This window comes from Oncorhynchus keta, chromosome 20 (assembly GCF_023373465.1).
Source record: "Oncorhynchus keta strain PuntledgeMale-10-30-2019 chromosome 20, Oket_V2, whole genome shotgun sequence".
Classification (NCBI taxonomy): domain Eukaryota; kingdom Metazoa; phylum Chordata; class Actinopteri; order Salmoniformes; family Salmonidae; genus Oncorhynchus; species Oncorhynchus keta.
In genome coordinates this window covers 16,460,197-16,473,222 of record NC_068440.1, presented here as the reverse complement: position 1 = coordinate 16,473,222, position 13,026 = coordinate 16,460,197, and the positions used below count along the sequence as shown (strand labels likewise).

The 13,026-nt window shown below is 41.4% G+C and overlaps 1 protein-coding gene and 1 long non-coding RNA gene across 9 annotated transcripts; one reads left to right on the top strand and one right to left on the bottom strand.

The window, feature by feature from the left end:
• Positions 1-369: 369 nt before the first annotated feature.
• Positions 370-12,589, top strand: LOC118399474 (terminal nucleotidyltransferase 5A-like). 2 transcript variants are annotated; one of them, XM_035795585.2, is made up of 2 exons: positions 370-856; positions 10,717-12,589. In XM_035795585.2, the coding sequence occupies exons 1-2, from the start codon at positions 701-703 to the stop codon at positions 11,746-11,748; spliced, it is 1,188 nt and encodes a 395-aa protein (XP_035651478.1). In that variant the 5' UTR covers positions 370-700; the 3' UTR covers positions 11,749-12,589. The 2 variants fall into 2 exon arrangements, with proteins under 2 accessions (XP_035651478.1, XP_035651479.1); XM_035795586.2 differs by lacking the exon at positions 370-856 and adding an exon at positions 1,303-1,800.
• LOC127909876 (uncharacterized) lies at positions 1,809-7,700 on the bottom strand. 7 transcript variants are annotated; one of them, XR_008072664.1, is made up of 5 exons: positions 7,606-7,700; positions 6,580-7,510; positions 6,277-6,465; positions 6,050-6,125; positions 1,809-5,632 (listed from the first exon to the last, which is right to left on the bottom strand). It is a non-coding gene; the product is annotated as an uncharacterized LOC127909876 (long non-coding RNA). The 7 variants fall into 7 exon arrangements; XR_008072660.1 differs by having other exon boundaries at positions 1,809-5,613; positions 6,277-7,510; XR_008072666.1 differs by having other exon boundaries at positions 6,050-6,106; positions 6,372-7,510.
• Positions 12,590-13,026: the final 437 nt, after the last annotated feature.

The window sequence follows — 13,026 nt, the reverse complement described above, 5'->3', positions numbered from 1 at the left end:
GATCTTCAGCGCTACTGACTGAATAGAGCCCTAACTCTATCATTCTAGAGTAGACAGTTAAATAAAATGCTGTTCTTCTGATTCAATTGTTGTTGTTGTTATTATTTGTATTATTATTATTAGTCTATTACATGTCTACTCACTCTATAGAACAGAAGATGTGTTTAGCCAATAGACCGTGTAAATAGCCCTCTAATGCGTATACTAAATGTGACTGAAGTATCCAATGAAAGCAACAGGCTGGTCTCTGCTGACGCAAGGGAAGTGGGTATGTGCGCATGGCCGCTTGTAGTCTTCTGTGTCTTGAGGTAGGTCTTCATAAACCTGCCGAACAGCCAATCAGGACGTTTATGTTAATCCCATTTTTTTAAACCCGTCAAAATGCCTCTAGCTGGATTACAGCTAGAAGTGTGTCACAGCGCAGGAGAATTTTGGAGATGCCACACAGTTCAGTTTACGGGTCTATGATTTGCATGTGCAGAACTCTCTCGGATCTTCAGCCTAGATTGTTTAGAAACTTCTGTTCTAAGTGAATCTGAGAAGCGCAACAGGAGCGATTTTGTTTGATTTCTTGTCGATTTCAAATTGAATTCCAACTTCAAAATAAACACTTATTTTGGCAATTGCTTTGGTACTGTCCATAATAGCCTACATCAACTAAACTACCAAAGAATTTACTACTTTTCCAAATCCCATCGTCATGTCCTCCGGGGATGAGTCGGAGCAGAGTCGGCGGTTCTGTGTGTTGTCTTGGGAGCAGGTGCAGAGGTTGGACTCTATTCTCGGAGAGAGCGTCCCTATTCACGGACGCGGAAACTTCCCGACGCTCTCTGTACAGCCTCGGCAGATAGTGCAGGTGAGATAACGGCTTTGGTCTGGGGAGTTCTGGAGCGCATGCTCATCTCATATGGCTGTTATTTTACATTATTTTAAATAGTTCAATATTTATCTAATTCAGTCTGATCATGAAGTGCTTTAGTGAATGAATAGCCAACTCAGGAATGTGCATGAAATCTATTTTTTTAAACGCACGAACGCTTGCACACTTTTACTCAGGTAGGCTACCCACGCACACTCACAGTACATTGAAGTCGAATTTGATAGGTAGGCTAAGAAAAGTGTAAGGAAAGCAGTGTATTTTGGGAGCATTCCAATGCTAACCATGTCATCTTTGTGTAATATCATAATCTAGACCAGTCTCATTTCTCAGCACTGTGGCTGAGGATAAAAAGCTCCAATATTCTTCAATATCTGTGAATATGATTATTTGCCAGTGGTGTTGGCATGCTCATATACTGAATTGTTGCAATAGCCTACTCAAGGTATTGGAAGTATACTGGGGTGCCTTGGTAGCCTACATTTGAATATCCACCCATTGCAGTGAATCATGACTTATGAATCCTCATGAGTGACAGTAATGTTATTTACATTCACTTCCACAGACAGGAGGAGATCTCAAGGAGCAGATGATCTAATGACTTAACTGACATTTTCCACTTTCTCATTCCAATGCTTCTGCCACCAGACATTTCATTGGTCAAGGAAACCATACAACTTGTACACAGGGAGAGACAGTAAAGTACATTGAATTATAATTGGCGGAGTACAGAGACTTTGAGAATGTAAAAGATTCCTCTCCAGTCTCTTTCATTGATGAAACGAATGCTTGTGATCTGTATTAATAGAGCAGACCTATGTGAAGGATGTATGCTCTATCCATGCTGTTCATCAGAGAAAATCCCCTGGCTGGAAAAGTCTACAGTGGGCTCTGGCTGGCCATGCAGCTCCATACCATCGGCAGTAAGCATTAGTGCATATCTCCAGTAACATGTTCCCTTGCTCTCTCTCCCCTACCTGGAAAACCAACTGATCCAAGCCAGGGCCTAAATAAGAAATGTCTTCATACAACCAGAAATGTGTTCTTCCAGGTGTTCCACAGGGCTCTCAATAGGGGCCTGTTCACTGAAATGCTGTCATCTGGATAACATCTGTTTATTGTCCGGCTCCATATTGTTGTGTGTGTGTGTCTGTGTGTGTCCGTGTGTGTCTGTGTGTGTCTGTGTGTGTCTGTGTGTGTCCGTGTGTGTCCGTGTGTATCCGTGCGTGTCTGTGTGTGTCTGTGTGTGTCTGTGTGTGTCTGTGTGTGTCTGAGCAATGGGAGGTGTCAAAGAAAAGTCTCACTGTTGGTGATTTAGTGCACACGAGAAGTATCACACTTCATTTAGGGCAGTGGATTGTGGGTAGATAAGCCAACATTGGGTTGACAGCTCTGAGGAACTATACAATTGGCCTACACACACACACACACACACACACACACACACACACACACACACACACACACACACACACACACACACACACACACACACACACACACACACACACACACACACACACACACACACACACACACACACGCACACACACACACACACACACACACACACACACACACACACACACACACACACACACACACACACACACACACACACACACCACAGGGGGTTGGTGACAGGTTTATTTTGTTGAGTATGAATATTTTTTAATTGGGGAGGACAGATTTGTGGTAATGGTTGGTGCAGAAGGTGGAATGGTATCAAATGCATTAAACAAATGGTTTCCATTTGCTCCGTTTTCGGACATTATTATGAGCCGCAGCCTCCTGTGACACACACACACTAGCCAGTAGGCCTACCCAGTGGTGTTATACAGCTGAGATTACATATCCAGACATTGAATGTGTTTTAGTGTGTCAGATCAGATATTACCTCATGTTAACAGTAGGGTGGCAGAGGTAGAGCTAGGGGGCTAACCTGTTTTACTTGGCTTGGCCACCCAAGCAAAGGGAACACACTTTTTCCAGGTTTGCTCAAATCTAATTCAGGGTGTAGATTCTAGAATAGAGTAGAATACAATAGAGATTGACTGAGTGCACAGTAGGGCAAAGCCTGAGTAAGATCTGGTTTCGTTTTTGTTTGTTGTTTCTTCATCCCTGCTCTTGTTTCACCATTGTGAGCTTACTGGAAGTGAGCTCTACTTTCCTGGGTGGCGGCGATGGCTTCCATTTCTGGGGCAGGATGGGGAAACTGGATTAGTTAGTCAGGCACTCGAGTAACAGGGGCCTTAGAGGGTCAGGACTCTTGACAAGGTTGACATGGTATGAGTAGACCCTAAACACTCACATACTCACACACTCACACACCCCAATACTAGCCCAGTCACCTGGTTCTGTTGTGGGCCCTGCCAGATTGTAAACCAACTCCTCTGTCGGTCTATTGTTGGTGAGACTGAACGACATGAGGACACCACACGTCTCCACAGATAGAGTAACAGGAAAGGAACATATTTTGGGCTTACACTACAGTGTATAGCTCTGTTAGTCTTCTACATATAGGCGTGTGCATTCCTGTTGCTGGCTTTCAAGAAGGACATTGCAGGGAAATGCCAACTGAACTCAACATTCTCTCTCTCTATGAGGTAGAATATTTGTAGAAAAAATTTAACTAGGCAAAACAGTTAATAATAAATTATTATTTACAATGACGGCCTATTAACAGTGGGTTAACTGCCTTGTTCAGGGGCAGAACAACAGATTTTTATCTTGTCAGCTCGGGAATTCGATCCAGCAAACTTTCAGTTACTGGCCCAACGCTCTAACCACTAGGCTACCTGCATCCCCAATAAATGCCATATCATCAGTCTAGTTATATTAATGAGTACTGTATCACCAGTCTAGTTTTATTAATGAGTACTGTATCACCATTCTAGTTTTATTAATGAGTACTGTATCATCAGTCTAGTGTTATTAATGAGTACTGTATCATCAGTCTAGTTTTATTAATGAGTACTGTATCACCAGTCTAGTGTTATTAATGAGTACTGTATCACCAGTCTAGTGTTATTAATGAGTACTGTATCACCAGTCTAGTTTTATTAATGAGTACTGTATCACCAGTCTAGTGTTATTAATGAGTACTGTATCACCAGTCTAGTTTTATGATAATAAATGCCATATCACCAGTCTAGTTTTATTAATGAGTACTGTATCACCAGTCTAGTGTTATTAATGAGTACTGTATCACCAGTCTAGTTTTATTAATGAGTACTGTATCACCAGTCTAGTTTTATGATAATAAATGCCATATCACCAGTCTAGTTTTATTAATGAGTACTGTATCACCAGTCTAGTTATATTAATGAGTACTGTATCACCAGTCTAGTGTTATTAATGAGTACTGTATCACCAGTCTAGTTTTATTAATGAGTACTGTATCACCAGTCTAGTTTTATTAATGAGTAATGTATCACCAGTCTAGTTTTATTAATGAGTACTGTATCACCAGTCTAGTTTTATTAATGAGTACTGTATCACCAGTCTAGTGTTATTAATGAGTACTGTATCACCAGGCTAGTTTTATTAATGAGTAATGTATCACCAGTCTAGTGTTATTAATGAGTACTGTATCACCAGGCTAGTTTTATTAATGAGTAATGTATCACCAGTCTAGTTTTATTAATGAGTAATGTATCACCAGTCTAGTTTTATTAATGAGTACTGTATCACCAGGCTAGTTTTATGATAATAAATGCATTATCATCAGTCTAGTTTTATGGTAATAAATACTGTATCACCAGTCTAGTTTTATAAATGAATGCTGGTTCAGTTGTCGTGACCACCCACAGCAAGGCAACAAATTCACCTCTGAGGAAAACCCCATCATCTGTTCCTGCTAGCCTACTGACAGTACCCTGAGTATAGTATGACTGGGCTGGGCTGTCTCTGCTTGCCTTCAGAGCTGACTGGACCGGATGCCAGGGTCATAGACTACTGAACATCTCATTCATTTACTGATGCCATTTACTTGGCTTGGCTGGGTCTTTCTGTGACTTTCTGTCCAGGCCAGGCAGTGCTCTAACTGGTGTCTAGGGGACCATGGGGTTTAGCTGGCTAATGGCTGTTTTTGACTCTGTTTTCCCACTAAAATAATAAAACACATTCAGGCTGCAGTCAGACTGAAGTTAAGTTCCAAATGGCAGCCTATTCCCTATATAGTGCACTACGTAGGGAATAGGGTGCTATTTAGGAGACACACAGACTGAGGTAAATGGATTACTAGAGGAAACCCGACAGACTGGAGTAGGAATGCAAAGAGTCTGTACATAACGTGTCGCCAAGATATTGTCAACACCACACCGTCTGGTCAGTTTGTGGCTTTCTTTATACGTCTCTAGCTTCTCCTGGTCGACTTCGAGAGGAAGTGTCCCCCCTTAGCTCAACTTCACCCGGTGCTTGTTGCGTAACGCGGGAATGGAATGGCTTGCTTTTGGAGAAGTAGAAGAAAGGGCGTTACTTCTTACTTTTGGAGACCCTTTTGTGTTATAATACATTATCAGTGGGTCGTACGTGCTTAATGTAAGTCTTACAAGTCATTATAACCATGTAATGCATTACACCTGGAGGCATTCAGGTTGACCTATTCCATTCAGTTAGACCTATTCCATTCAGGTTGACCTATTCCATTCAGTTAGACCTATTCCATTCAGTTAGACCTATTCCATTCAGGTTGACCTATTCCATTCAGTTAGACCTATTCCATTCAGTTAGACCTATTCCATTCAGTTAGACCTATTCCATTCCATTAGACCTATTCCATTCAGTTAGACCTATTCCATTCAGTTAGACCTATTCCATTCGGGTTGACCTATTCCATTCAGTTAGACCTATTCCATTCAGTTAGACCTATTCTATTCAGGTTGACCTATTCCATTCAGTTAGACCTATTCCATTCAGTTAGACCTATTCCATTCAGTTAGACCTATTCCATTTAATTAGACCTATTACATTCGGTTAGACCTATTCCATTCAGTTAGACCTATTCCATTCAGTTAGACCTATTCCATTCAGTTAGACCTATTCCATTCAGTTAGACCTATTCCATTCAGTTAGACCTATTCCATTCAGGTTGACCTATTCCATTCAGTTAGACCTATTCCATTCAGTTAGACCTATTTATTCAGTTAGACCTATTCCATTCAGTTAGACCTATTCCATTCAGGTTGACCTATTCCATTCAGTTAGACCTATTCCATTCAGTTAGACCTATTCCATTCAGTTAGACCTATTCCATTCAGTTAGACCTATTCCATTCAGTTAGACCTATTCCATTCAGGTTGACCTATTCCATTCAGTTAGACCTATTCCATTCAGTTAGACCTATTTATTCAGTTAGACCTATTCCTTTCAGTTAGACCTATTCCATTCAGTTAGACCTATTCCATTTGGTTAGACCTATTCCATTCGGTTAGACCTATTCCATTCGGTTAGACCTATTCCATTCAGGTTGACCTATTCCATTCAGTTAGACCTATTTATTCAGTTAGACCTATTCCATTCAGTTAGACCTATTCCATTCAGGTTGACCTATTCCATTCAGTTAGACCTATTCCATTCAGTTAGACCTATTCCATTCAGTTAGACCTATTCCATTCAGGTTGACCTATTCCATTCAGTTAGACCTATTCCATTCAGTTAGACCTATTCCATTCAGTTAGACCTATTACATTCAGTTAAACCTATTCCATTCAGGTTGACCTATTCCATTCAGTTAGACCTATTCCATTCAGTTAGACCTATTCCATTCAGTTAGACCTATTCCATTCAGTTAGACCTATTCCATTCGGTTAGACCTATTCCATTCGGTTAGACCTATTCCATTCGGTTAGACCTATTCCATTCAGTTAGACCTATTCCATTCAGTTAGACCTATTCCATTCAGTTAGACCTATTCCATTCAGTTAGACCTATTCCATTCAGGTTGACCTATTCCATTCAGTTAGACCTATTCCATTCAGTTAGACCTATTCCATTCAGGTTGACCTATTCCATTCAGTTAGACCTATTCCATTCAGTTAGACCTATTCCATTCAGTTAGACCTATTCCATTCAGGTTGACCTATTCCATTCAGTTAGACCTATTCCATTCAGTTAGACCTATTCCATTCAGTTAGACCTATTCCATTCAGGTTGACCTATTCCATTCAGTTAGACCTATTCCATTCAGTTAGACCTATTCCATTCAGGTTGACCTATTCCATTCAGGTTAACCTATTCCATTCAGGTTGACCTATTCCATTCAGTTAGACCTATTCCATTCAGGTTGACCTATTCCATTCAGGTTAACCTATTCCATTCAGTTAGACCTATTCCATTCAGTTAGACCTATTCCATTCAGGTTGACCTATTCCATTCAGTTAGACCTATTCCATTCAGTTAGACCTATTCCATTCAGTTAGACCTATTCCATTCAGTTAGACCTATTCCATTCGGTTAGACCTATTCCATTCAGTTAGACCTATTCCATTCAGTTAGACCTATTCCATTCAGTTAGACCTATTCCATTCAGTTAGACCTATTCCATTCAGTTAGACCTATTCCATTCAGTTAGACCTATTCCATTCAGGTTGACCTATTCCATTCAGTTAGACCTATTCCATTCAGTTAGACCTATTCCATTCAGTTAGACCTATTCCATTCAGTTAGACCTATTCCATTCAGGTTGAACTATTCCATTCAGTTAGACCTATTCCATTCAGTTAGACCTATTCCATTCAGGTTGACCTATTCCATTCAGGTTAACCTATTCCATTCAGGTTGACCTATTCCATTCAGTTAGACCTATTCCATTCAGGTTGACCTATTCCATTCAGGTTAACCTATTCCATTCAGTTAGACCTATTCCATTCAGTTAGACCTACTTATCATTGGACGCAGTAACATATCACACAGCCCATATTAAGGACAATTATTTCCTCATTGTTTGTTTCAGGCTAGCAGTATGTATAACTATCTTAATGGTATCATCATGGGTTGATACCTGATACCCAACCCTATGTTTGGTAAGGCGGTTATTACTGTTTATTATCATGAATACTGCTTTTAGCTTAGTCAAACCTAATTCAAAAATACGTACATAGGCATATGGGTTCATTGAAGCATATATTCCAGTTTCTATGAATCATTGATTATTCCACGAGGACTCTGGGAAATGATTCATATATATTCTGGTGTTTGTTTCCACAGAAAGAAGGAAGAAGCCTTTAATATTCTGGATGTTTTTATTAGTGACCATCTGTCCGGAGGTCGGGTTACCAATAGAAACAGATTGCTTTGCTCACTGGAACACAGTAGGGTTCCATAAACTGCTTTTATTGCTTACTCAATTCTCTGTTAATTCCGCCCCTTAAAAGGATTGGCTTTGAAACTCAACATGTATTATTTCTTAACCTTTCGTTTACGTTCTGAACCTTTTCCTCAATAGACCTTTTCATGGTGGTGTCATTTTTCATTGTGAGTACCACTACCCCTTCCCTTGGAACCCTGTCAGTAGCCATGGACCATATTAATATTCTTCAATCACACCACTGTGTGCTTCTGGGTCTGGGTAAAGGAGGCTACAATTAAAGGACAGGAAGGATTTTGCAAGAGTTTTGGCAGAGAGGGAGACAGCACATATTATGCATGTCTCAATTTGCCTGTTTTTTTGGTCTGTCTTTGTTTATAGTTTGGTAGGGAGGAGGCCGTAACCTAAATCCATGAATGGGGGATCTAGCTATGTTAAGTCAGAGACACGGCAGGACACTCCTTTCCTGGCATGGTGGTGAAGCCAACATAACCTAATTCCTCAGGCACAACTTTGTTTGCATGTGTGTTCCCGAAACAATTGTATAGACTCCCCACTTGGTACAGACGTCAATTCAACATCTATTCATTGAAATTACGTGGAAACAACATTGATTCAATCAGTGTGAATCAGGCAGCATAGTACTGAGGGCGTTCCTATCTTTTTATTTACCTTTATTTAACTAGGCAAGTCTGTTAAGAACAAATTCTTATTTGCAATAACAGCCTAGGAACAGTGGGTTAACTGCCGGTTCAGGGGCAGAACGACAGATTTGTTTGTACCTTGTCAGCTTGGGGATATGAACTTGCAACCTTTCGGTAACTAGTCCAACGCTCTAACCACTAGGCTACCCTGCCACCCCATCTTGAGCTGGTTAAAACCATATTTCATTGTGGGTGGTGACTGATACAGATATCCACTTTGTAATGAAATGGTGGCACTGTAGCAAAGTTGTGGACAACAACTGCATAAAATAGGTATTTTGATAGTAAAGAGAGTGGGTAGCTTATGTTGTTATGTCTATCTTATGCTTAAATGGTGAACTTGATCCGACCTGGAAATGGACATAGATTGTATGTGGTTGTGTACATATACAGACTAGATACCAGATACCTGGTTGAATACTTGGATGAGTGTCTGGATAAAGATACCAAGTGTGTGTACTTGGTAATCCTGGTCAGGCCTGTTAAGTATTGTCCCAGTTTCTTGTTTTCCTCGTTGGAGTGTTGTGAGTTGGAGTGTCCACTTCCTTTAGCTTCCCTTAACTCCAGGATCCACCCCAGATGGTTCTGTTCTGTGACGCAATAAGCTCATGAACCATTTCTTTACCAAGTACAGTATGCTGTTTATATTACCAAATAGGGAAAATATGTTTTCAGTATGGCGCAATCATACCAGAGTTTATAAGTTCACAAGCCAACCCCATTTGTCTACGTCTCACAGATGTGTAATGTTTCTTTTCGATAACCTCCAGGTCAGCTGGGTTTCCTCCAGAAGTTAGAGACAAAAGACATGCACTGGCTTGCTGTGTTCCACAGAAAAATCTCTGATTCTCCATGCATTACAATCAGAGGCTGTATCTCTGTGTGAGGAAAAAGACAGACATCTTTGTATTTTAAGAACGGCAATAGGAGTATATGAACAAATTAAAAGCCTGTGCATTGCAAAAAATCATGAAATCATCCTAGAAGTGACACAGGGTTGACGGAGGGACATGTCAAAATGCTGCATTTTGGCCCTTTAGGAAGCCTTTATTCATATATAAAATCAGATTTATTTACTTCTCAATGTGGTCTCTATTAAAAAGAAACTTCATTTAATATAACATGCTTCTAAAATGCAATATTGGTGCACAATATCTACTTAAAATATCAAAGGGACGCAAAAGGAACTATTTTCGTGGAACGCCCCATTAACTGTTTGGTTCCTCTTTACGCCCCCCTGAGTTGCTCTCTATTCTCATCCACACAACAAATTATTGGATGCTTGTATTTTATCTTTACTGTTATGAGCATACGCTGAAAGCAAGGTGAACCATTCCTTGATTGAAATGTAAATATTACCATTTTTTTAAAAGTGGCAGTGACCATGAAAGCTATGTCTCAACTTGCAATGGCATGCATTTTCAGTGCATAGTTCTTTGAATGAATCACCTTAGTTTGTATGGATATCTCTCTCTTAGATCACAAACATATCTCGGCCGCAGATCATTCATAGATATCGCTCAGGTGTCAAACTCATTCCATGGAGGGCCATGTGTCTGCAGGTTTTCACTCCACCCTTGTACTTGATTGATCAGTTAAGGTCACTGATTAGGCAGGAACTCTCCTCACTTGGTTGTCTAGGTCTTAAAATTAAAAGGAAAAAAACAAAAACCATGGAATGAGTTTGACACCCCTGCTCTATCAGATCACTTGAAAGCAACAACAAAACAAAATACGTATTTGATCGGAAAAGAAAATTGACAATAAAGTGTACTAATAATACCTCTCAGATCACTAACCCATGTTTCTCTCTCTCTTCTGTGCAGGTGGTTCGGGCGCGTCTGCAGGAGCGTGGTGTGGTAGTCCGGGATGTGAAGCTGAACGGTTCAGCAGCCAGCTATGTGCTCCACCAGGACACCGGCCTGGGCTACAAGGACCTGGACCTTATCTTTGGCCTAAACCTGACTGATGACAAGACCTTTCGTGTGGTCAAAGATGTGGTCCTGGACAGCCTGGTGGACTTCCTACCTCCGGGGCTCAGTCGTGTCTCGCCCATGACCCTCAAAGAGGCCTACGTCCAGAAGCTGGTGAAGGTGTGCAACGACACAGACCGCTGGAGCCTGATCTCCCTCTCCAACAACACGGGGAAGAACGTGGAGCTGAAGTTTGTGGACTCTCTGCGTAGGCAGTTTGAGTTCAGCGTGGACTCGTTCCAGATCGGTCTGGACTCACTGCTGCTGTTCGACCGCTGCTCAGAGACGGCCATGTCCATGTCTGAGAGCTTCCACCCCACCGTGGTCGGAGAGAGCATGTATGGGGACTTCCAGGAGGCCCTGGGACACCTCCGCACCAGGACCATAGCCACGCACAGCCCTGAGGAGATCCGGGGCGGAGGACTGCTGAAGTACTGCCACCTGCTAGTGCGGGGGTTTAAACCGGACTCAGAGGCTCATATGAAGCTGCTGCAACGCTACATGTGCTCTCGTTTCTTCATCGACTTCCCAGACATTGGCGAGCAGCAGCGTAAGCTGGAAGCGTATCTCCAGAACCACTTCAACGGCATGGAGGACAAGCGCTATGACTGCCTGGTGACGCTGCGGCATGTGGTGGACGAGAGCACCGTGTGCCTGATGGGCCATGAGCGCCGCCAGACGCTGGCACTGATCTCAGCGCTGGCGCTACGGGCCATGGCAGAGCAGAACGCCATCCCGGCCCTGGCTAATATCACATGTTACTACCAGCCGGCGCCTTACGTCAGGGACGTCAACTTCAGTAACTACTACATAGCGCGGGTCCAGTCGCCCATGGGTAGCTCTTATAGTAACTCTTACCACAGAACATGGCTTCCTTGCAGCTGAGTGATGTGGATCTGTGTAAGAGGACTGTGTTGTATGTTTTGTTTTTTGAGCTTCTAGTTTCTCTGTTTTAGTCTCAAATGGTACACTATTCCCTATATAGTGCAGTACTTTACATGACCAGGAAAATATATAGGGAATAGGGTGCCATTTGAGACACACCTCTGTCTCATGGTAACGTGAGCTGAGCAGTTTGATAGAGTGCTTTGCTCAGTCCACCTGTAGCAAAATGGCTTCTTGTGGGAGACTTGAGGACAAAGTCCAATGAGGACCAAAAAAAAGGAAACATTTGTATTGAATTGTATATTTTTGCCAAATCTTCAACTGCAACCATTCCCACTAAGTTATATCAATGAATACTGCTGTAAATCTGATTTGAGACGTTGTTATGATGTTTTGTTAGCTTTTTTTTCTGAAGCGTTGGCTTCTTTGATATATGTTTGGTGAAGACTGGTGGTATATTTTGATTTTTAGAAAACGGTTGAAATGTGATGGAATAACTTTTCAGCTTCCCAGTCGCGATGAGGGACTTTAAGTGTATTTGGATCCATAAAAGGAAATATAAGAAACCGGAAATCTGAATTCTGTTCTGACTGTGGTTTCAACTGATCTTTTCATTTGAAGATGTAAGGACCAAATAATACAATTTTTGTGTAGCGTGAAGAAAACAAAACAGACTTTTGTGATTCTAAGTGCCTGAAATACCAATCAACATCTTAAAGTAGCTTACTTTGTAAATGAAATAACTGTTTTTGGATCTTTTTCACCCAGGTTACTGTACATTTCTCGATCCAGGGTCAGGGTATTTCTTTTTCAAATAATAAAAAAAGATACAAAATGGAAACATTGGTGTTATCTCCTTCTTCCTCTATCTAAGTATCTAATAGGTTACAGATCGTCCCTTTGGAATGAGAAGACAGACACAGACATGCAGGGCAAGCAGGTGAAAGGGTCCGTCTCTGTACGACTTAGCAGAGGCATTAAAGGTGCAATCTGCTAAATGTATAGCTGTTTAATTGTCATTTCAACTAATGGTATACCCACTGACATACCCCATCCCTCAGCTTAAAATAATTTTAGGGTTGCTGTTTGTTGAAACACAAATTAGCTGTGGCTTTAAATCTGCTTAAGTCTCCTCTCTCTCCTACTGTATCATGCACTGTGGGCGTCCCTTCAATAGAAATATAATCTATTCTTTCCATTTCTATGATCTCATCAGACTGACACCAAGGCCCCAAGACACACAAACACTTCCTTGTTCTGTTCTGTTCTGTTCCCACC